The following is a 25,257-nucleotide window of genomic DNA, read 5'->3' on the forward strand; positions in this document are numbered from 1 at the left end:
GATGTTAGCACACCTTCTTCTATTTCCGTGTCATGCCACGATAGAGGCTGCTTCCCTGACAGCCCGATTCTGCCAGTCAGGCCTTACCCACAGACCACAAGATCCTCACCCATGCTCTCTCCTTGCGGCGTGTTCTCCTGGCTCCTCTCCCACCTCTCGCTGCTCCTCAGCCTTCTTTGTTGGGCCTCATCCACGTCCCACTCCTTACACATAGCTGTCCCCCAAGGCTCCATTCTGGTCCTCTTCTCTTGTTCTACATTTCCTCTCTTGGTGATCTTACTAACTCCAAGAGATTCAATTATCTTAAACTCCAGGCCAACTGCTGACTTCTGTTGTGTGTGGGGTATTCCTTTCATAGTCATCATGTACAAATCCTAGCTCACCCTCTTTCTCACCCTCACATCTAACTGGGTACCAAGTTTTGTTGATTCTGCCTCCACAACATCTCTTGGCTGTCTTCTCTTTCTATTCACATGGCCACCAACCATTCTGATTCAGGCCCTTATCCCTTCGGTCTGCTTCCAGTCTCTCTTTTTTCCCCATCCACCCTCTACTGTCTATTTCTAAAGATCTGACCATGCTTAAGCAGCATCATTGTTGGCTCTTTCACAACGAATGTTACGATACAAACTTCTTGGTTTGGAATTGAAAGCCCTCTACAAGCTGAGTCTCAGTCTACATTATCAGGATTGCTTGTATATTGCTGTCCTTCACGAACTAGCTCTTTGAGTCACAAATGCCCAGAGGATGCATAGCATGCTTTGGGGAGATGAGGTGAGCATTGACCTAAAGCAGCAACCCTGGAACAAGCCTAAAGTGGCTCTGATGTTCTTTTTTCAAAGCCTTGCCCTGGCAGTGAACAAAAGCCTGCTCCCAGAAAACTGCTTTCTGCCCATCTTCTGCAGTTAAGCCTTTCCAGAAGCTGGCCCCTGTGACTGGAATGTTCTAAATTCCTAGTTTCCTTCAAAGTTTAGCTCAAGTGCTATCTCCTACATAAGATCTCCTCCTTCTCCTCCTCCTTTCAGTGGCTAGTACTCTCTCCATGCCTAGTAATTAATTTGTTTATATTTTCTATTTTCTTTGTACATATTGTTTCACCACAGTAGAATATATCTCTTTGAGGATAGGGACTAGCTGGTATCTGTCTTTGTATCCCCAGCACCCAGTTCAGTGTCTGCAGGTAGCAGGTGCCTATAAATGCTTGCATGAGTAGATGAACCAAAGAAGGGCCAGGATTATAGAATTCTAGAGTGAGTTTTAGATCCTAGTTTTAGCCCCCTCAGCTTACAGATGAGGAAAGAGGCCCAGAGAAGGGAGAGACTTCTTTGGTTTGTAAAAGTAATAAGTGGTCAAGGCAAGATTTAAAGCTGGGCCCTCAGACTCCAGTCTCTACCATCACACCAAGTCAAGTGCTTCTGAAAGTAGGTCATGCTGAGGCCTCTATTATCTCTTGGCAGCTTCTAGGAGTGGTAGCTTAAGCTGTCATCTTCTTTGACCCTCAAAGAACCAGACCCTTTAATCTTATTTCACCTCCTGTAAAAGTGACTTCTTAAGTTCCTACCCCATGTAGGAAAGGAGAAAGAGGAAGTTCTAATTTGAGGAGAGTAGAGATAACTTCGTCAGTGTCAAACGATGAAGCTCCAGTCAGTCCGAACAGCCCGAGGGCAGTGTTTCCCAAACAAATGAGAAGAGCAGTCACAATTACCCAGCCCGTCCTCTGAGACTTCTCATTAAGAATTAAGGGGAGTCAGCTGAAGACAATGTTATTTCCCCTGCCAAGCCCTGAAGCCAAATCAGCACTACTTTATTGTCAACTGAATCTAACGGTTTTGGCAGATCGAATAAAGTCAGCTTGGACATATGACCTCTGTTTATCCCCAGAAAGTCATCAACTCCAAACAGCAATGTGGTCTTGATGCCAAGCCACGGTTTAAAGCCTGACTGATTGTGATCCAGGAAACTAAAGACATCTAGAAGTTGCTGTCATTGGCTTGCTTCCATCTTCTCAGATAACTCTGCCTCAAACAGTGGTATGAGAGAAGATGTCTTTAATACTAGCACAATTATCAAATGATTTCCAGAAGATAGGACTATGTCGTTTTCTCTGAAGATCAGTGGCCATTCAGAGTCACCATGACTTAGGAAAGCAGGTGCCAACTTCTTATCAACAGTCACCTATTTTTGGTTGGACAAGAAACTAATGTGAAGCTGGGCTCAAAGGATGCCTCCTTCAAAGGATCAGGCTGGGATCAGATGCCAGTGCCCCCTAAATAGAGTGGAAGTTCAGTTGGGAAGGGCAGAGGTCAACTTTCTAGGGGAAGGCCCTTGTTCATGCCAGGGCAAGATATGTCCTTAGGTCACTGCTCACCTCATCTTACCAAAGAACTTAGTACCATGCATCCCGTGGGCATTCAATAACAATTACTTATTGCCCAGCAGACAAAGGTGACCCAGAAAAATTCCCAACCACAGGAAAAGAGCACAAAGCCTTGCTAGAAAGGAAACAGTCCCTGGTATTTATGCTTCTTAACGATATTTTAACCCCTGGAATGTGGTGGAAGGAGGAAGAAAAAGGGGGTAATTCTGTTGGCTTGCCAGTTTCATCCTGAACCATTCTACTGAAACTTGAAGACTCCCAAGCCACCTTTTCAGCCGTGAGTGCCCTGATAATGGTCCTTTCCTAATTCATACACAGGAGAGGAGAAATTCCCTCGAATCCAGACCACCTATAACAAGCACCAGGGTCTTCCTCCACATGGCATGGAGGGCCCTAGCCATGTTATTCATAAGGAGGGACCTTGGAGAGAATCTGGATATGCACATAAGTCCCAGAAAAGTGAATGGATTGGTCTAGGATTCTGTAGCCTGTAAGTGGCAGAGGTGGGATTGGCCTTGGGTCTTCTTCCTCCAGATCTAGTGTTCTTTCTGCTCCCTCATTTTCCTCTGACATGGGCAAGAGAAGTGACACAGGTCAGGGGAAATTCTTCCCTTAGAGGGTGCAGTGACTAACAATGCACAGAGCCTGCTGGAGGGCTGACTTTCTGCCATAATTTTAAAAATTTTTATAAATGTCTTGGGGGTAATAGACAACTCCAGCTCTCACCTGCAATAGCTCCAACCCTGTCCATCTGAGTAGACCCAAGTGTAGACAAGAGACTGCCTGATCCCAGCCGCTTAGGGCCTTAGGCTTGGAAGCTACTTTTTACCTTTCACTGGGCTTGGGGTACAGAGGTTGCAGGTGGACATCTGCAGTGGCCCTTCACAATGCTTTTACCACCACCACCATCTTCCCACCTCTCACCACATCTGCCTCAACTGCAGATGAGGGTCGAGGAGGAAAGAAAGGGGACTTTACTCTCACAAACAGCAAATGTCCTTGTCTAAGTTATAGGAATCATGCCTGAGGCCTCAGCTCAACTTCTCCTGCCCAGCTCTATGTAGGTTAGAACGCTCACTCTGTTGTTTGTAAGTAAAAGCAAAGTTGGATATTCACCTCTATGTCACAGGCCACTCTGGGCTGCCTGAGTTGCACCTTCAGAAGGTTTCTCTGCTTGATGTCTTGGACACAGTCGACCTCAGTGATGGGAAAGGCTTGCTGCTGTGTGTCTTCACTCACACTGACGACAAAGAGCACTTCTGATGTTAAAAGCAAGCATCCTTCATGTTCTTGGCCTGAGCCACTCACAAGAACTACATCCAAAGCCATGTGGACTTCTGGCCTCCCCAGTGACTGAAGCATTTTCCTGTTTAAAAAGGATGAAAATGATACTGGAAGCACAAGACTGTAAAAGAAAATTACTTAAGCTTTCTGCCATCCAACTTTCAGGTCTCAAACCTATTTCACTCTCCTCCTAGAAATGGTCACTCCATTCTGAATGCTAATTTCTACTCGCCTTAACCCCCCACTGAGAAGCTCATGGACAGAGAATGATCTGTCAGACTGCCTTCTCCTGGGCACAGATTCCTGCCTCCATTGGTCAGCAGTTTTCTCTTTTCAATGGAAAAATACCCCTTAGGAAGTTGGTTTGGATCCCAGTTCAAGGGGAAGGGCTGTCTTTTGGCCCAGGGTTTCTCAAAGGCTGGTTCTTTTCTTGACCAAAGGGTGAAACGGCCAGAGTAGCTTCACAGCCTGTGTCTGGAGAAGCAGCAGGCTCCTTTCCCTGGTCTACTAGAAGACCTCTGTGTTTCAGACGTCTGAAAACACTGCTCTCTCCTGCTCTCCAGGAGAAGCAGCCTGTTAGTCGGACAGCAAGCCAGGACCCATTAATAAACAACTTGAATGTAAAAATGAGCAAGTGTCTAAATAATTTTACCAGACGTATTTGACATGGCTATTTGGAGCCTGGTCAGCATGCTGATCTCTTGGATAATAGCGCTGCTGGGGAAGCTGAGAAAGTCCAGCTCCATGTAAAATACCTGTGGTGAGAGAAATAAGAGAGTCGGACTGGTTGTTTTTTGGAAAACAGTTACATGTTACAGTGATGTCATCTGTTTAGAGCAGGCCATAAAATAGCACAGATCCAAAATGATGTCACATCTTTGGAGGCGAGGGTATAGATAATCCATTCAACATTACAATGCACTTAACCCTCGTGATCTTGCATTAGCTACAAACTAAAATATGAATGTCCTAAAATCCAGGCACATCCTAGCAATTAGAGGAAGGACAACACTCCTGAGGGTGATCATTCCTTTAGAGAATCATGCACATCATTTACAATTTATGTACAAACGTCAAGACTGTTAACTTCTCTGCTTAATATTAAAATACTTCCATATCTGTGTCATGGTTGGTAAAATAATAATAAAAAAACACAACACACAGTTTGCCTAGATACTGCATGTAAATGTTGAGTTACTTAATCCAGCTGTTAAACACGGCTCCATATACATTTATGAGACCACTCGGGGTATCTGGTTTATTAGGACTCTTCTTAGTGCCAGCATTGAGGAAAGGCCACAAGAAGTAGCTCCACAGGTCTCCAAAGAAGCTTTTCAAGACTGAAGATGGTACAGCATGTGTGCTTTCTGATGGCTTGTAAATGTTTATAAATAAGGCTTAGTCATTAGGCTGAGAGTTAGTGGTTTGTAAAAACTTCAGTGCTATAATAAAAAATTTACAAGAATGATGGAAGCCCAGAGAGGCCATGTAACACTCCTGGAGATGTTTGCCTTCTATAAGGTAGGCCTGAGAAATACACAGCAAGGTACGAATTGTCCAAACAGGCAGCTGAGGAAGTGCCACAGCCCAGGGATCAGGAGAAGTCTCCATATTGAAGAGAGTTATTTTCACTAAAGCATAAGCATATGAAAACAGAGTTTAACTTTTAACGTCTGTGTTGCTGGTGATCCGTAAGAGCAGTGTTCCAGCTGCAGTCTTATTCACAGAGTTTGGCCATTGCTGTGTGAGCAAAACTGTTATTTACAAATGGAGAGAGTACAAGAAAGAGGAAGGAGGGAGGGGACGCCCACAAGAGGCCATGTGTTGGTTTCTGCGTGGTCCCCCCTCCAAAGGGTTCTCTCAGACATGATCCAAGTTCTGAGAGTTCACCTGACTGTTGTGTATTCATTTCTTGCTCATCACAAATCATGGAGATCTATTTTTACGTGTGACTAGCTTGAGTCAGACCTATTTGAGATTCCTGATGAGCTGTGGTGAAATGTGTCCTGTGTTTTTTATGACCTGGTAAAGTCTGCAGGGTATATCTACCTGAAGAACAGCAGACAAGCAGGAGAACATTCCCACACCTGGAAATATCTCTTAAATTGTGCTTGACTGCATTGCCACTAGCATTTAAACAATGAAGGTGAAAAGTCACAATGATTAAAAGTAACTCTTTAGAGTACTTTAGTACTCTCGCTGAGAATTTAATTCAAGAAATACACCAGGAATTGAGAGTGGGGATACTTTATATGAAAACCCTGGGATATTCTAAATGTGAATAGCCTTGTTTTCCTTTTTTCTGGAACACCCTTCTGAGTTCTCTGTTTTTTCTTATTCTGGGAAGCAGATGCAGAATGGCTAGAAGACAGAGAACCGGCTTGAAAGCCAGAAAGAATCTGAGTTGGAGTGTGCTGGTTCTGGGATCCTGAGTCAGTCACCACCTTTCAGTGCCCCAAGAAATTCCCTGAGACTGTAGGCTGCAGAGGTGGCGACCTGCCGTGGGAGAGAAATTCCCTGTATTGGTGAAATCAGAGGCCGAGTCCCTGTTCTTGTCCCCTGTTCTGAGAAAGAGGTTTCTCTGTAAGCAGAATGATCTGCACAAACACTCCTTGTATCTAGCTCCTAGAATCAGAAGTCTGCAGGGAGTGAGTAGTCCAGGCTGGGGATACTGCCCTTCATAGGTACTTTTCAGGTCAGAGCATCTTCTAAAACCAGAGCTTGAATACATTGGGCCAATTCGCTTTCAGGAAATGCTGGAATTCCAAGGGGTTCTCTTGCCTGCCCATAACCTACTTTTGCTTTCAGATTTCCCGTGGGAAGAAATCATCATTCCTTTTCCTGCTGTAACACTTCTTTTTAACCCCAAGCACCAATCTCTCCCTGCCCCCCACCAAATATGTAGGCTGGGGTGCTTGTGGGCATGTGGGGCACACACATGCCTCTTCTTGGTTACTTCTGATAAAAGACCAGTCTTTTAATGGATCATAAAATGCTTCAGCAGCAGCATGCAGGCTAAGATCCCTAATTGATTGTCTGGATCTACAAAAGGATTTTATAGTGAGTGTAATTCTACTTCTTTGGTATTCCACGAAACTAAAACATCTTTGCGTAAGTCAGTGTGATGAGATGAAACAGAGAGAAGGGCAGCTCCTGTGCCTCTGTTTACTTATTCTTCTGTATGTGACTGGCTTCAGGTTTCAGGATAAAATCACAGAATGCTAGGGGGAGGGGGCGCATCTACTCCAATCCCCTAAGGTGTAGAGAAGGAAACAGAGGTGTAGGGAGTAAAAGCCATATGGCTTTTAAGTGGCAGAGTCAGGATCTGTATCCAGCACTTGCTTCTTCATATGCAATGACACCAGCCATCATTCTCCTCCTAAGAAATAGTCCTGCAAATGATCTGAAGTAGTGCTTACCATAGCCAGTCTGCGACACGAGCTCTGCAGCTCCTCCGATGGGCTTCGTGAACACCCCCATAATTCCTTTACCCACACCGGAGATAACGCCTTTGGCCTTGTGGCCAGCTGATGCCTGGGCCTCGGATGTTTTCTGAAAGTTCTGCATTGGCTGGTCTACAATACCAGCAATTGCACCTGGAACAACAAAAATCACCAATAATTAATGAGGATTTAAATCCCTGGACCAGAAGAAAACCTTAAATCTGGAACATAGCTTTATTTGGATTGAAAACAGAACTCCACCCTCATTGTAAGTCCTTCACTATACCAATGATCTGAGCACAATTTTGGCTTTGTTTAAGTTAAACTTTTACTGTCTCCTTCACAATGATCTAACTCTCTGAGAGGGTTTAGCCCACAGCAATCTAACACACTGGAGTTCAGTTCCCCCTCCAACAAAAAGGATAGCGGTCCCCACTGACAAGCCCCTTTGTCAAACACAACCCTCCTCCCCCATGCAATTAGGCTACTTTGTTTTGGAAGCAGAGCTAGGAAGATGCCTGTTAGGATGGTTTGTTCGTTCCAGTAATGACTCATATCTGTGTAGTGCTTTAAGGCAAACACAACCACTCTGGGAGGCAGAGACTGCAGGTATTACTCATTAGTCCCACTTTACAGATGGGGAAACTGAGCCCCAGGGAGATGAAATGACTTGCCCATAGTCACAGGACTATTCAGTGTAGGTGGTGAAGCCAGGGCTGAACCCAGGCCTTTGGACCCCAAGTCCAATGCTATCCTCATTCCATCGCATGGTCTTTGGGGTCAGGATGGGACCTTGAGGAGTTAGCATGGCATTTGTTAGCATGGCAGTTAGTTAGGAAACAGTATTTGAACCATACTGGGTAAACAAGAATTAAACCTATTTTTAAAACGTTTCACACCAGCATTTACTACCACCACTCCTAAAGGTCTTTTTTTCCCTTCATTTAAATCCTTTACAATATAGTCTATCCATTAGTTTTAGTGGGTGGAGAAGTACTGGTGATCCTTCTTTATATCTTTGTGCATAAAAATAATTACTTTTTGAATATGCAGTTGGATATCATTACAGAAAGAAGGTACTGCCCAGTCTTGGTTTTTAAGGTTAATTAAAGCCTCTCCAAGCTCACATTTTCCTTTAGCTGGGAAACACAAAGGCCTGACCAGCAGTCAATTTCCAGTACAATTTTTCCTTGATATTTACTGTGGGTAAGAAAACAAAGTCTCCTAGTAATTTTTGACAGTTTCCTATTGTCAACACAAATCTTCTTAGACTAAGGAGAATGGAAAACATCCCTTGTAGAAATGTCAATGTGTGTAAAATCCCAGTAGGCTAAGCAGTACAGAATCATCCCTCTCAGTTAGGTGCCTCGTCTTCAAGCTTCTGCCCACAGACTTCTTCCCAGAGGCCCCTTCGAGCCCTTGTGCTGGCCCTCCCGAGAGCTCTCTTCATGTGGCTTCTCTTTTCTTGCCTCCAGCCCTCCATGCAGAAAGCTCTCTTCGTCCGGGTTTCTCTTTTTATGTGGAAAGCACTTGCCAAGGAAACTGCTCCTTGCCCTTGTTTTGTCAAATCACAGCCATCTCCATGTGGTCACAGTCTCCTATGGGCCCAACTCCAGCAGAGAAATTCCTGGAGCACAGTACAAGTCTTTTGGAATCGCTTTTTATTTCTTATTATTTTAGAGAGGAGTGTGAGGATATAAAAGCAAAGTCAATAATTTGCTATTGTAGGACTGAGCTCAATGATGCTGAATAGGGGAGTGATGTCTGCACGTTCTCTGAAGAGGTCTGGCTCTCTCCAGGTCCTGGTGAACAGGCGATGACTGTAGCATCAGGCTGTGTTTGCACGTTACTCGTTGGGCCCTCAGTTCAGGAGCATGTTACATACATTTAGTGCCAAGGAAAAGGTGAACACCTGACTGGTAATCAAGAAGAAGTGAAGGGTATGTGATGGAGCCACCTTTCCACTCACCACGTGCTCTCTTTATGCTAACCAGAAGGCATGTGATTTCGCATCTCATTTTTGCATGGAGAGCAATCTCAGTCACGTTCTGCCATAATCTGGGGTCTTTCTACTTTTCTGGATGTTGAAATAGTTTATTGAAACTATGGTAATGACGGCCTTCACTGTAGTCAGTGGCTGAAGAAAACGGAAGATCAAAGAAAAGTTTCACTTTGAATACCTGTTTGCATTTAAGAAACTAGACACTGAAGCCCTACTCGGAGGATAACCAGAGCTATAAACAGTTCCCATGTCACTGGAATGAGTTAGGCCTGGCATGGTAAAGAACTGTGACTGTTTTCTACAAAGGATAGCCAAAATAAAGACTGATGTTTGATTTAATAATAAAATTATATGATGAAATAACATAATCCGCAATAATAACTGGTAAGAATTCCAGATTAATTATTCCAAAGCTGTCACAGCTCCCCAAAGGATAGACAACTTGCCTAGAGACCCATAACTTTAATGTAGCAGTGCTCAGACTAGAACCTGGAACTTGGGATTGCAAGTCAAATGTACCCTTCCTTATTTTAAAGCCTTTAGAGGGTTTTTATGCCTTCTTAACCCATGCAATCTCATGGGTTGCAACCCATGCAATTATTCCAGTTGAGCCTTCTTATGCTTGTAGGCTACCTTGTTGCCTGCATGATGGTGCCTTCCAGAAAAGCAGTGGGCATCACCAAGTGAGAGACAATGGAGTTTGGGTTAAACAGCACTATCAGTCTTGGTTCCCTCCATGCTCTGGCCTGTATCTCTCTGAATCCAGGGGCAAGTATTGTGTATATAGTTCCAGAGGACTCCCAGACAGGTGTGTTGGCCTCTTGGGGCAGTTGCTCTGGACCAAATCAGCACACTTTCACAAATGTAAAGTAATCCAGTACTGATAGAAATGGACCAACTGTTGAGGAATAAAGGCATATTTATGTCCATGACAAATGACACATAAATAGCACCTTAGAAATTACAGAACATTTAAAAAACTTTATTTTGCTTGGTCCTCCAGACAACCCTGTGAAGTATGTGCTCTTATTCAGGTGAATAAAAGGCTCATCATGACACAGCTAGTTACAAACTCAGGTTTTTAGACTTCAAGTTTTATGTTCTTTCCACTGCACCAAACTGGCTCTCTAGGCTTAGAGCAGTGAAAATGGCTTCGGATTAGGCCACCCTCCCCTGTCTTAGTTTGGACCCAGAAACCATGAAACCTCTAGAAATACCCCTGGCATTAGGACTCTGGAATCTGCTGGTACCCAATGAGCATTCACAGCAGAACGTCATAATTTCAAAGCCTTGTCATTCCAACAAGAGAACATACAGATAGTCACGAAATGCAAAATGCTCACTTCTGTTCTTATTAATGAAAATATCATTCTGAAAATATTGGTGGAAACCTTTGAAAGAGCAAGGTAGAATGTCCTTTGATGCTCTGGGGTATGGCACAATGGGGAACAAAGACTACAGTAAAAATTGGTAAGACTGATCAAGAAAACTTCTCGATTCACTTAGAGTTTTCTAGCCTGAAGTGGCATTCAACATATTTTTAGTGGTTGACTCATTGTTCCCCATCATCAACAGTGCTGAAGAGAGGCTTTATTTTTAACATGTGGCAGGATACCAAGCATTTCAGATTAGGTGGAGGGATGGGATGATGGGCCCAGGAGGAAATGATACGTTCAGTCTGTACCTGAAAGCTACGCATTTGATCTTAATATCTAAATCTTGATCCTTCTACCACTATGGAGTAAAAGCCTACCCGGCTTCCATTTGCTGATAAGGTTAGAGCCACTGGTGAGTATTGAGCATGATGGATATTTAAAACTACACCACTGGCACATAGTAGGCACTTAATAGATGCTTGAATACATGAATGATGAAAATTAGGACAAAATGCTTCAAAAACACCATGTTTTAGCCTCATTACTACTTAATCCCCTAGAACACAAAGGAAAACAATCACTCCTCAGCTCACCTCTTTCTGCTCAAGGTCCCCTTCCTTCAGATGGGCCCTTTACAAACAAGCCCTCCTAAGCCTCTGGTTCTTTGAGATACGGCCAGGGCCACTTGCCACAGGACTGCTACTTTGGAAAGAAGACATTGCCATTCTCTTTATACAATGTTTCATCCTAGTTCATTAGCTTCTTAGTATACAGGCATTATCAAATGACAGTGGCCCACACCATCGAATGTTATTGCTTAAATAATTTCCAGTAATTTAACCTGAACTTGTAATGTTTTACCACTTCCTCTTGGGGCCCCTTCTGGGCTGTGGTTGCAAAGCTGTGGAGATATGCTGAGTGCTGAAGATGAGGAAGGGAATCAGTCCTTTTAGGTTCATCTTTTCTAACCTCTGGCTCCAGGCTGCTTTGGACCACTTTGATCTCTGTGAGCTGCATACTCCTTCAGATACATGGAGGCTGCTTGCCAAGCAATACAGTTTTAAATTCCTTTGCTGGGGCGACAAACAAAAATACTCTTGAAAACCCTGTTCCACAGAATTTCAGCTCAGAAGCTTCCTTTTCATAGATTTTTCCAAAGCAAAGCCTTTTCAAACATTTGTAATATTTTGAAATATCCATAGCAATCTTCACCTCCAACCATACCATCTGGCTGCTTGACAAACAATAATTACCCTGAGTCAGGCTCATCGGGCTCTCTTTAGAAAAGTAGGCTCCTCGTTGAAGTTTACATGACATTTGCACTCTGTTCAAGTGGTTTTCAAACAAAAACAAGCATCTACAATATCTATGGTGCAGGAGGAGCAATGAATTTTATAAAGTTTTCCTATAATTCACTTGAAAGTCACCAGCCATATGGCAGTGTCCTTGGGTTGACTCTGTTACCCTCACTGTGCCTAAGAGAAAATTATTCTTTTCTTTGGAGCATCACGAGAAAGCCAAAGACATGTTTTGTTCTAGAGGAAAAAGAATGCAAAGTTCTTGTGCTTTCAAATAACTCCCAGAAAAGAGAGAAAGAACTCACTTAAACACAGGCTGATCTCTGGATGTTAGAGCCTAATAGCCACAGGAAGGCACAGGAAACTGGGTTTCAGAGTCCTGTTTTTTCCAACCTTCCCAGTTCTTCATTGTGTGACCTGGGACAAATCTTGGGGCTCTTATTTCCATCATCTTTTGGGAAGAATCTGAGGCTGACAAAATGCTTAAAAACCCTGAAGTTGACTCTTAGTAGTAAAGGCAGAGTTGCAAGTGTCCTGAGAAGGCATGACTGGAGAGTGTGTGTGTGTGTGTGTGTGTGTGTGTGTGTGTGTGTGTGTGTGTGTGTGTGTGTGTGTGTGTGTGTGTGTGTGTGTGTGTGTGTGTGTAATAGAACACAATTGTCCAAGGATACTCAATCACAGTTGCTAAGGCATTACCCAAGAGGCTGAGGCCTAGTCTGGACAGACCCTGCCGGAGCCCTTCTCCCAAATTTTCAGGAAGCTGACGCCGCCACTCTTCCTGCCGGTTATAGTGCTCCTCATCCAAGGAGAGCCGGTCCATGTTCCGGGCCAGACTTGTGGCTAAGTTGGTGATGGACGTCAGGGTACCTGTGGACACATGGTGACATACGTCAGCAGGACACTCACATGGCACAGTGGTGATGCTGAACAGATAAATGCTTTATTTCCTGTGCTAAAGAGCTTAAAGGGAAGGATGGAGAATCAGACCAACGGTCAACAAGTGATAGCAGTTTTTTCTCTGGTCCCATGGTACGTAAAGCTTACAAAAAGAGATAGAAATTAAAGTATTAAAAAGAAAATGATTACAACCATACCTCTGAGGCAGTTTTTTAGTGTTTGGTGGTGAGGGGAGAAAGAGGGGGAAAGGCTAGCTTAGGAGTCGTTTGTACAAGTACTAGTTATTAAGTTATTTAACAGGAATGAGTATCCTTCATGGTTTAGATTGGTATAGTTTGGCTGAGATCAGTCAGTTCTGAAGGCCTCATTTAGGTCAAAGTCCAAAGGGCAAAACCTGTCCCCACTGATCGGAAAGGTCTCTAGCAAGGAGCTGTGCTGCTGGGGCCCAGGCAGGCTGCAAAGAGGGAGTTTTTCTTCAGATTGCTTTAGTCATAATAAAGGGAGACACTAAATGGCATCATTTGACAGGCTAAGGAAATCCTGATGGTGCCACTGAGAACGCAGGATGATAACTGAAAAGAATGTGAAGAAAATCCAGGGAACAAATCACGGAAAAGTCAGAAAGGCCGTTTCTGTTTCTTTCTGGAAAAGTCAGAATTCCCCCGAGGAAATGTGCATACGTTTCAATGAACAAAACTTAATGCTTCAGTAAACATCACAGGAAAACTATCCCATCCATTGGAGGGGCTGGCTCTATGTCATCCTGCAGCTGCACCTTTGCTAGCAATTGGAAAAAGAAATAGGCTTTGCTAAAGGAAGGGGAGAGTCAGTGGAGAAAGTCCATCCTTACAAAATAAAGACTCAGGATGCTAATGTTACTCCTGTGGTTGGGAGAAATCTGGGAGGTGGTGGTGGTTTTGTTTTGAAGCAGAAACAATACAAACACTAACTACCGGAGCTTTGGAAGTTTTGAAAAATTCACCAGTGAATCATCTGGCAATTCTCTGCAAGGTCCTCCAGCAAAGGTCACAGCCCTCACCAGTTTACTGTGGGTTCCCTCAGGCTGAGGTGTTGTCCCTGTTCCCTTTTCCCTCTTCTTCTCCCTCTCTCCAGCTGCCTACAATGTCCAACCTCATACCCGTGCCCACTTTGGAGACATTCTCTAGCCTTACCTAACTCAGAGTGGGGTAGTCCCTACAGTTCCTTGTCATCTTCTGTAGCATTTCCCAAATCAAAATGACTTTTATGGGGTGAAAAGCCTTTTGTTCTGTTTGGCCTAGCTCCTGCTGAGGAGGAAGTGGGGTTGAGGGACGAGCTCAGATGTCCTTTGCTGGAACGCAAGTCATTATAGGCCTGACCTCAGTATCACAGAAGAGGTGAACCCAGGTTAGTTAAAATAAGAAAGAAAGCTCAAGCCCCTCCCCCCTCTGCAGGCATCTGTATCCTTGGCCACCACCAGCATTCCCAGCATGGTGGCTGGCAGAGGCAGGCTTTGTTCCTGGGAGTCCTGGCCACAAGATGGCACTGTTTCTGTGTCTTGCTTCGGAAAAGCTGGTTATGTTTTACATCCTAATCTGCTTTCACGTCAAAACGTATTCACATACTTACAAAAGTTATGACAACTGTATCTACATTGAAAAAAATAATAAATATGATGAGGCAACAGAGTGTAGGATTTCTGATGCTTTGCAGCAGTCCTGAACACCTTTAATATTTCTGTCTTTATCACAAGGCCTAACAGCAGAGCCAACCTTGGTTTCCCCAGTGGGAGGTTTAAAGTTCTGAAGCCTGCTAGCACACACTCCAGGCAGGACGTGCTCTGCTAAATACACAAGACATAGACAGGCTTGGTTACAAATCCAACATTCTGATGAGAGCTAACAAGCCAAGCAAAGCTAGAAGCCACCTGAGTGTGGCTCAGAATTTAACACATTCTTGAAAATTTTCTGAAAAGACAAAAAAAAAGGAAAGGAAAGGACCAAAAATGAGGCATTGATGTAAACATGAGCTACCTTTGGAAATGTGCTTTACAAAGGATGTAGTCCCTCTGGAAACTCCACTGACAAACGCTCCAGGGCCTCGGGTCAGCCCTTCGTAGGGAAGCCTAAAGAAGTCGTCGATGCCATTCCCAATGCTTCGGACCAGGCCAGCTGGGCTGCCGAGGATCTCCAGAGAGCCCACCACCCAGCCTGTGTGGAGCAGAAGAAGAAGGGTCATTCGCAGGCAGCACTGCAGCAATCTACACACTGGTGACAAAAGCAGCCCATCCGTTCAGTTTTCACCCTGGGATTCATAACATAATGAGCTTCTAGGGAGCATAATACAGGCAATAACTCATTCGCTTGTGAATTCATAAATAGCAATCTTTCATACTTTATAAATCAAAGAATCCCTCTGGCAACCTCACAAATGGCTTTAATATGACTTCCTTGCATGAGTCTCTTGTATTCCTGCTAACAGTCCAGTGCGTGTCTTCCTGGGGAGGTTGGGCTCTAGCAGCCAGCTGAAGGGTGAGGGCACCGCTCCTTTTGCGGGAGGTTTTTGCGTGCTGTGAAGAACCTACACATTAGTGCTTTCAGTGAACTGGGATACAGGGGAGGAGGTGGATTGCTTAATGGGGTGTTACAAAAGGGGATGCAAACTTTTGACAAGGATGGAAGAGTTATTTTTAATCTCCCCCAATCGGACCAAGCTGAGTGCTTTGCTTTGGAACTGAGCTCTGGCCAGACAAATGAATCCCCTTCCATCCCCCCAGCTTCAGTTGTATAAACATCAGTGACATCTACATACTGATTAGGTTAGTCAGAGGGGAGTATTCCCTGTGAATGTCCCAAGAGGGGTATCCTTGGATCTGGTTTCCTATTTAAACACAGGCCTGCCAGGGGTTGGCCTGTTGGCTGGGCTAAGTGGACTTGTGGGAAAGCTGGTTTGGAGAATAAACCCTGGACCTCCCCTTCCCTCCCCCCCAAGATGGGGATTCAGGGTTGAAAGCCTGGGGGAATGGAAGACTGGAAGGCGCAGGAGGTATAGTACTTGCAGTTTCTGACAGCAATGGGGAGAATCAGTAACGTTGCTGCAGATGCCTCAGTTCTACTGATTCCAGACCCCAGAAGGAGAGTTCCTAACTGGGGCTGCCAGTGGGACAAGTCCTATGACACAGACTCCTCCAACAGGCTTCCTAGCCTCCCCCTTCATGCAGACTTGCAGACTCCAGGGGAGAGGGGTGGGAAGGGAAACCCTAGGCTGCTGGGAGCTCAGACCCCAGGCTGCTCATTTCCCTTATGCAGAGGCTCACACAAAAGCTAATGGCTCAGGGTTTCTTCTCAACACTTCTGTCCTAGTAGGCCCTGGGGCTCCTTTGAGCTAGGAAAAGAGCAGAGTTAAAAACTATTCTGTGGGAGAGACTGAGAGTGGACTGACCAGTTTGGAACAGACCACCAGTTCCAACTGGCTTTGAAATGAGTGCCTAGCACAGTGCTATTTGAGTGGAAATTCAAAGACTACTAAAACAGCATGGCAGGCCCAGGCTTTTTTCTTGCTCTGGCCAAGCAAAAATCCACATCCCTAAAATTGAACCCTGGCCTGACTCTTGTTCTTTTAAAGAACACTAAGACAAAAATACTAAGACTTAGGTCAGAGATTTCCTGAAGGTGAGGTTTATAAAGACAATGGAGGAGAACAGCTGAGGCAAACCTGAGAATCTCCTTCCCTGGAAGTAGTGAAGGAAGGTCCCTAGCACCCTGGAAGCCCTATGACCCTGTGAAACATGACAGATCCTAATAGCTATCTGTTATCATCTAGGTGTGGTAAGGGGATGAAATAAATCATTCAATGCTCTTCTCAACCCCATGATTCAAACAAAGAGTCACCAATGGTGAGTAGATGTATTCTAAGACTATGATTGTTCCTTGGTGGGGCCTAGTGTTCTTCCAACAAGGTGGGGATGGGAGAGGGAAGACATCATTAACTATTACAGTTTCACCCAAATCAGAATGTCACTAGGTAAAGGACATGGAATTTGGGGTCAGAAGACCTGGATTTGAATGTGAGCAGTAGGATGGTACATAGTGAGGCCAATGCTGGACCTGGAGTCAGGAAGACCTCTGATCCTTAACTCTCTGGGTAAACTGGGCATGTTGTTCATGGTCTCTGAGTATGAGTTCTGTCAACTGTAAAAAAATGCCTATGTGACCAACCTCATAGGGTTGTAATAATGTATATAATGTGCTTTGCAAACCTCAAAGTAATGCATCAATGTCACCTATTATTATTTTTATTAAATCCTGGCTCTGCTACTTACTGCCAGGGTGACCCTAGGCAGGTCATTTATCCTCTCTGGGCTGCATTTTCTTCACTGTAAAATGAAAGATTGGAGGAGCTGAACTCTAAGATTCCTTATCATTCTAACCCTATAACCTTGTGATGAAAGGCCCTTCTCTATTACAACTATACCCATGGCCAAATAGGTTGATTCCATTTCCCTCAAGTTCCTCAGGGCTATAATGAGTCAAAGAGGCCCAGGTTTGAATGCTTCCTTTAAAATTATTTGTGTGACTGTGGGCAAGGCATGTAATTACCTTCAGTTTCCTCACCTACAAAAGAGAGATTAATATTTACAGTAGTACCGGACTCACAGGGTTGTTCAGCTCAAATCAGATATTATTTATAAAGCACTTTGTAAACTTTAAAGTTCTATATAAGAATTATTGTCACCTATTATTATCATTATTAAAACTGTCTTGGATGTTTTGCATACTGAATATGAATTTACATAGTTCAATGAATGACTGGCTGGAGATCTCAAAAAGACAAGAAATTAATTGCCTGTTATATTTCAGTGGCTTCACAGTGGAAAACTGGTATAGGCTGGATATACCTGAGGGGGGAAAAGCTTATTTTCTCTGCCCTGCATCATTTCCTTAATTATTTTCCTCAAAGAATAAACATTTCTTTTACTCACTCCATTGGGAATTCTGTTAAAAAATGGTATAAGAATGTGGTACGTTGCTTGGCTTCCCACAGAACTGAATCACAGTATGGAAAGGAACATCAGGCGGTCACATGGTTCACTCTCTTTCCTTCATTCCAGACCACACCTAAACTGTTCCTGAAAAAACCACAGGCCCAGAGATGAGAGCTAGAGGGGACTACTGAGGTCATTCAGTCCAATCCCTTCATTTGCACAAATGCAGAAACTGATTTCATAAGTAGAGGTTGACTGATCCCATTTCCTCAGTTACAAAATTTTAGACCTGGAGATATAACTATAAGTACTGGCTGCTTCTAGCTATATCAAGTGTCATCTTGAGTCAAAGGCTAGAAGAATGACCTAAAAGGTCACTGCTTTGCCAACAAGAATGAAGACCTTCTTCAACTAGGGAGCTTTCTTAACTTACTGGACTTTTACCCCACCTCTCTGCCACCCCCACCCCCACCCCAAAGAGGCAATCTGGTGACTATAATGGAGAAAGGCATCAGATCTACCTTAGAATATTGGCTCTTTCATTCACCACCTATATCAGTGTCTGCTTAATTCCTTTCTCAGTGTTATTCTTTTTAAAAGATTAACTGAAATTTTGAAAATCAGCACATACCTGTTTTGTCTCCTCCTTCCCAACTTAGAACAAAAGAAAAACAAAACCACTGCTATGAACATGCATGGTATATGGTCAGATTCTCATGCTTTACCATCCAGAAAACAGTTATAAAGATTTCTGTACATCCTTAGTTAATAGTTCTCATTCTGGAAGCCAAGATGGTGGACTGAGCTATAAATCACTGTAACTCTTTCATATCCACCTCTAAACAACTATAAAATATGCCCCAGAACAAATCCTGGAATAACAGAAACAGCAAAAAGACACAGTGAAACAGTCTTGGAGTCCAAGACACATGGAAGATCAGCAAGAAAGATCTGTGTTGTTCAGGTAAAAGGGGAATATAGTTCAGGAGAGTAAGCATCCCAGCAAGCCAGTAACAAACTTGACCTCTGCAAAACACTGAGAGATCCTGAGCCTCAGTGCAGTGGAACAGGCAGTAGTCAACCTTTGTGTGAACACACAAACTCAGAAGACAACAACAATGTCAAAACACCTATGGGCAAAGCCCCAAAGAAAAATGGGAAGTGATCTCAAGTCCAGAAAGAATTCATAGAAGAACTCAAAAAGGAGTTTAAAAATCATATCAGAAAGGTAGAAGAAAAATTGGGAAAAGAGATGCAAATGACACAAGAGAACTATGGAAAAAGAGTCAACAGCTTGGGGAAAAAACCCAATTGCTTAAAAAGTAGAATAGGCCAAATGGAAAAGGAGATACAAAAATCCACTAAAGAAAACAACTCCTTAAAAAGTACAGTTGGCCAATAGTCTACCTGTCAGATCTATGGGGAAGAGAAGAACTCATGACCAAACAAGAGATAGAGAGCATTATGAAATGTAAATTAGAGAATTTTGATTATATTAAAATAAAAAGCTTTTGTACAAACAAAATCAATGCAAACAAAATTAAAAGGGAAGTAGAAAGCTGGGAAATAATCTTTACAGTAAATGTCTCTGATATAGGCCTCAATTCTCAAAAGTGTAGAGAACTAAGTCAAATTCATAAGATTGCAAGCTATTTCCCAATTGATAAATGGTCAAAGGAGATGAATAGGCAATTTTCAGATGATGAAATCAAAGCTACCTATAAGCACATGAATAATGCTGTGAATCACCTTTGATTAGAGAAATGCAAATTGAAACAGCTCTGAGGTACTACCTCACACCTATCAGATTAGCTAATATGACAAAAAAAGAAAATGATAAATATTGGAGAGGATGTGGGAAAATTGGGACATTAATGCACAGTTCGTGGAGTTGTGGATTGATCCAATCATTCTGGAGAGCAATTATCCTTTGATCTAGCAATAAGACTGCTAGATCTACATTCCAAAAGGATGATAAAAAAGGGAGAAGGACCAATATGTGTAAAAATATTTATGACAACCTTTTTCGTGATGACAAAATATTGGAAATTGAGGGGATGTCAGTCAATTGGGGAATGGCTGAACAAACTGTGGTATATGAATGTAATGGAATATTATTGTGCAGCAAGAAGTAATGAACAGGAAGATTTCAGAAAAACCTGGAAAGGTTCATATGATCTGATGCAAAGTGAAAGGAGCAGAACCAGGAAAATGTTGTACACAGTATCAGCAACATTGTGTGATGATCAGCTCTTCTCAGCAACACAATAATATAAGATAAATACAAAGGACTCAGGAAGGAAAATGCTATCCATATCCAGATAAAGAACTGAAGAACTCTGAATGCAGATCGAAGCATGTTTTTTTGTGCTTTTTTCCTTTTGATCTGTTTCTTCTTTCACAACAGTGACTAATATGGAAATATATTTTTCCATGGCACCACATGTATAATGTATATCAAACTGCCTAACCATTTTTGGAAGACGGGAGGAGAGGGAGGGCAGGAGAAAAAGTTGAAACTCAAAACTCTTGTACAAATGAATAATAAAAATTGTCTTGACATGTTATTGGGGGGAAAGTACTATTCAAAAAGCAACGGCAATAACAACAAAAATCTCAAAAAGAAACAGTTCCATGGCCAGTTGTCTTAGAAAGTGATTTGAACACAATTATGGTACCTAATTAAATAGTCACAAGGAATTCTTCCTCCTTTTGTCCTGGAGAAGATCATATTTAATGCTCCATTTAATTTGTTGAAATGTGAAAGGACACCAAAAGAGAAAATTTATTGCATTAGTAACTAAAAGACATAGAGCAAAGACATCAGACTATCTGAAGATGGTTAATAAAAATATCAATCAATCATGAAAAAAAAAAGTTCTTCCCACTTTCAAGACTAATCCTTCCCTTTATCCTCATTCTAATTCTCTGTTCTCCCTTCTCTCTATTTCCTAGTTAAGCAAAATGTATTTTTGTACCGTGTGTGTATGTGTGTGTGTGTGCATGTGCTCGAGATCAAATGCATGTTATTCCCTCCTTTGACCAGCTCTGATGAGAATAAGGTCCAAATGCCAGTCTCTCCTCCTTCTTCCTCCTTGTTTGTGTAGACTTTTATTTGTACACTTTGTGTAAGAAAATTTTCTTTAACTTTCCCTTCCTCCTCTAGTATATTTGTCTTCCCTTCTCTTTTCATTCTTCTTTAGATCATCAAGACAGATGATAGAACCAACTCCCAGGCCTTCTGTCTATTTAGACTCTCTAAGACCCCTGATGATGATATGATTCAGAAGGGACACATGTATCATCTCCTCATATTAGAGTGTAATAAGTCTATCCTTGTTTAGTCACTTATGATTGTTCCTTTGTATTTCTGTTTCTTTTAATTTCTGTACTTGAACTTCAATATTTCTATACTGCTCTGGTCTTTTCATCAGGAATGCTTGAAAGTCCTGTATTTCATTAAAGATCCATTTTCACCCCACTGGGATTATACTCAATTTTGCTTGGTAAATTATTCTTGGCTGTAAGCCTATATCCTTTACCTTCTGGAATACCGTAATCCAACTTTTCCATGCTTTTATAGTGGTGGCTACTAAATTGTATAGAATTTTGACTGTGGCTTCTCAGTATGTGAATGCTTTCTTTCTGACTCTTTGCAGCATTTTTTTCTTTGACTTCGAAGCTCTGGATTTTGGGAAAAACCTTCCTTCCTCTTTCTCCAGGAGGTATCTAGTGAATTCTTTTTGTTTCTACTATTGTCCTCTAGTTCTAAGAAATCTGGAAAGATTTTTTTTAAGATTTCTGGAAGCAGGATACGTAGGCTCTTTAGTGATCATAACACCCAGGTATGCCAATGGTTCTTGAACATTTTTCCCTCCTAATACCTGCTCAGGTTTTTTGCTTTTTTTTTTTTTGGCTATGACATTTCTTATATTTTCTTTTTTTTCCCATAGTCTTTCCACTTTGTTTTAATATTTCTTACCATTTCATGGAGTCATTTATTTCTCTTTGATCCATTCTAATTTTTAGGGAATTTGTTGCTTGGGCAAGTTGTACCTCGAGTGCCAAGTTGTTAATTCCCTTTCCAGTGCTTTCTTCCATGGTTTTCATTTTTTCCCCTAAATCTTTTTTTTCCTCTAGCACTCTCTTTTCATTAATAAAAAAAAATTTTTAATTCTTGCTTCATCTCTTTTAGTAATTCTGGTTGGATTTATGCCCAAGCTGTGTTTAGCCTGAGGCTTTGCTTATAGACGTTTTGGGGTCATCCTCTTTCTCTGGGATAATATCTTGAGTGGCCCAATTATATAACAGTTTTTAATGGTGGAATTCCCTTTTTATTTATTCATTCTTTCACCTTATGTCTGTAGTTCAGACTTGATGTTAGGGTTTGGTTCTATTAACTTCTGGAGGAAGGTTTGAACTATTCTTGCTGCTACTTTCTTGGAGTTTTGAGTATCACACTATTCCAGGATCTCAGGGACATCTCAGGCTAGGGAACTGCAAGCTATCAGTATTCCCAAAGTAGTATGATCAGAATCTGCTTTGAGCTTTGTAAGTTCCTGACCTAGGTTTGGGGCTGAGTAACAGTGGACTGCTGCTGGCCTCTGCTGGGACCGAAGTTCTGACAGTTCAGTGCCATAACTGTGGGCTTCCCTTGGGTCAGGGATTCCTGCTCTGGTTATTTCTCTGTAAGCTTTGGACTGAGCTAGAAGCTGGAATTGAGAACATGACCCACTCCTGGGGTATAAGCCATACAGTTGGCTCCGTGCTTCTGAGCTTTCTGTTCTCAGTACACAGCTTAGGGTCTGTGACTATTTCTTACCCTGGAATGCCAACCCTAGGCAACTGGTGGTACACTGGATAGAGTCCTGGGCATGGAGTCGGGAAGACTTGAGCTCCAATCTAGCCTCAGATAGTTACCAGCTGAGCGACCCTGGGTACATCACTTCACCTCAGTTTCCCTCAGTTTCTTCAGTTATAAAATGTGGATCACAGTGCCTACTTTGCAGAGTTGTTGTGAAGCTCAAATGAAATAGGATTTATAAATTACCTAGCATGGTGCCTGGCACATAGTTGGAACTACATAAATGTTCATTCCTTCTCTTCCCTAGGCACAGCTCCCCTTCTGAGTCCTCCTTGGATCTGTGATCCACAAGGCTGACAGCAGGCACTAGTTCCTGCACACTCCACGGAGCCTCTCTGGGCTGGCTTTGGGACCTCTTCTTGCATGGGCTCTCTCTACAGGAATGCTCTGGCTCCAGACCTCATTCCCATTGTCCACATTGTCCACAATGTCTTCCTATGCTGACCTAGGCTGGAAAATAACTCATGATTTTATTCTTAGAGTTCTCCATCAGGATTTGTTCTGGTACATTTTCTGTGTCTGTTTGGGAGAACTGTGGGACAGGGAACTTGCTCTTCGTCTTCCTGCTTCTCCACCATCTTAGCTTTGCCTGTCTCAAGAATCTACAATACTTATAACCATTATCATGGATTCTGCTACAATTTGGGCCCCAGGCCCTCTTCCCTTAGTTATGTAGATGGAAGCTAGCTGCTCATATCCACCTACAAACTAATTGCCTAGCCCTTCACCTATTTTTAAGGTCACCCTTCATCTTTGGCCACTTCTACATGATGGTCCATAAACTGATTTTATTTTGTCTACTTTCTGCTCCTTGATTCATTGCTTTCTTCTGGAACTCTTCCAAATTCTACACAGGTTTTGCCTGATAACATGTCCAATGTAACCAAACAAACTGGCCCCCTAGCAATGTTAGAGTTGCTAGTCTCTGTGAGGGATGAGGTTGGGGCAGCGATAGTTCAGTGTATTTGGAGTGAATTAAAAGACATCGCAACAGAATATCAGCATTAAAAACAAATTAAGAAAAACAACACACATGACCAAACACCCAAAGGAAATTCTCTTTCAGCATGTGGCCTGTGGTGTAATATTACTGAATACTGCAAGTTAGTTTTCTAAAGGCCATGTTTAGGCCAGAACCCCACAGAGGTATGGACTTCCACTTGGCATTGACCTGATCTGATACGAACAATACCCTTTCAGAGAACATTAGTGTGAGTTAATTCATCCACCTGTTTATCCCTATATTCGATAACAAGAGTTTCTATAATTGCTTAAGGACTCCTCAGTCTTTTAAATTTAGGATGTCAGCTGTTTATAAATTTCTAATTTTTCAGAATAAAATGCTTTCCGAACTGTTTTTGCATGAATCATCAAAGCATCAGGTTGACAGGGAATCTACCCATGATCTTGTCATTTTCAAATTCAAAGTTCTAGATAGAACTAACTAAATGGGGAAAAGATAATCTTAAAAATATGGCAACCACTTCCTTGCTTCTATATTTTCTAACTGTGAGAACACATTCAAAGTATAATATCTATCTGTCTGTCTCTCTTTAGTATGTACACATGTACATACACTTATATATGTGTACACAGTTCTTGCTTTAAATTCGTATTATGCAATTTTGACTTTATGGAAAGAATTCTGAAAGAAAGCTGCATTCCAAAAAACAAAGAAACCCAACGATGTTAATTTTGCTGTATAGTACTGTGCTAAAAAAAAAAATCTCCAAATGAAAGCAGAAAGAAAGATTCATGGAGAGACCACCACCTCTGCCACCATCATACTGGGGGCTTGTCTTGAGACCTCGTGAGCGAGAGAGGAGACCTTTGCCCTGTTCTGCCTAACCACTGGCATGTCAAGCCCTTAAGTGTCTGTCTTCTGTTCATCAGTGATAAAGTACCATGTGTATGTCCCTGGCCCCCATGTTGCCTATCTTCTTTTGTCTGTGTCTGTAGCCAGCTCCGTTCTGGCCAGGCCCCCACATGGCTGGCCCTGGCATGTTCCTCCTACTGCTCTAGCTTCTTTGTCCCTGACCCCACATGTCCTTGAACTGTGTGCCAGTCCTCTCCCTCCATGGGTGTGGGTCCCCTTCTTGTCTACCTCTCTTCCTCCCTTCCACAAGTCTCTGGCAAAACTGCATTACATAGAGGTCTATGGAATGGTCCACTTATGTAAAATGAGAACTGTCTGTATATGTAGGTATATATATGAATACAAACCCACATATATGTATACAGACTCACACACATATGTGTATATAAATATAACAATTTTTTGGTCTAAATCTGTAGTGTTATTAGGAACTTCCAGTGTGGAAAATTGCTCTACCAAATGTAGATCAACAATTCATCTTAGATAATTAGGGTACCAAGAGGTTAAGTGACTTGGGATGGTCATAGAGCTAATATATACATGAGGTAGGCCTTGAATCTAGGTGCTGCTGACTCCTCTATTCTCTATGTCATTTGCTATTAAGTTTTTAATCTATTAATTCTCCTCGATGGAGGAATAATTCCTTTGTTTTCTTAGCAAAAAGGATTCATAAGCCAACTTTGGATGATGTCCTTGTCTCATAGTCATAAGAACATGTGGAAGCAGATTATCAAGCTACAACTGCTTTCCCAGAGAGGTCTTGTTAGGAATGTGAGCTGTGATTCTGAGTACCATGACACAATGTACTCTTGGAACCCATGGACACACTGGCCTACACACAGATCCAGTGTCTGAAGGAAACTGTCACCTATCTTTT

General features: G+C 42.5%; 1 protein-coding gene across 11 annotated transcripts in view; it reads right to left on the reverse strand.

The window, feature by feature from the left end:
- VPS13B (vacuolar protein sorting 13 homolog B) overlaps positions 1-25,257 on the reverse strand; it is a 1,048,068-nt gene that overhangs the window by 3,904 nt on the left and 1,018,907 nt on the right. For all 11 annotated transcript variants that reach the window (XM_072606881.1, XM_072606871.1, XM_072606867.1 and 8 more), the window contains 5 exons: positions 14,690-14,866; positions 12,477-12,647; positions 7,081-7,257; positions 4,314-4,416; positions 3,494-3,743 (listed from right to left, as the gene is read on the reverse strand). In XM_072606881.1, the coding sequence (XP_072462982.1) occupies positions 3,494-3,743; positions 4,314-4,416; positions 7,081-7,257; positions 12,477-12,647; positions 14,690-14,866 (878 nt within the window). The remainder of the gene's footprint in view (positions 1-3,493; positions 3,744-4,313; positions 4,417-7,080; positions 7,258-12,476; positions 12,648-14,689; positions 14,867-25,257) is intronic.

Source organism: Notamacropus eugenii, chromosome 4 (genome assembly GCF_028372415.1).
Source record: "Notamacropus eugenii isolate mMacEug1 chromosome 4, mMacEug1.pri_v2, whole genome shotgun sequence".
Lineage (NCBI taxonomy): Eukaryota > Metazoa > Chordata > Mammalia > Diprotodontia > Macropodidae > Notamacropus > Notamacropus eugenii.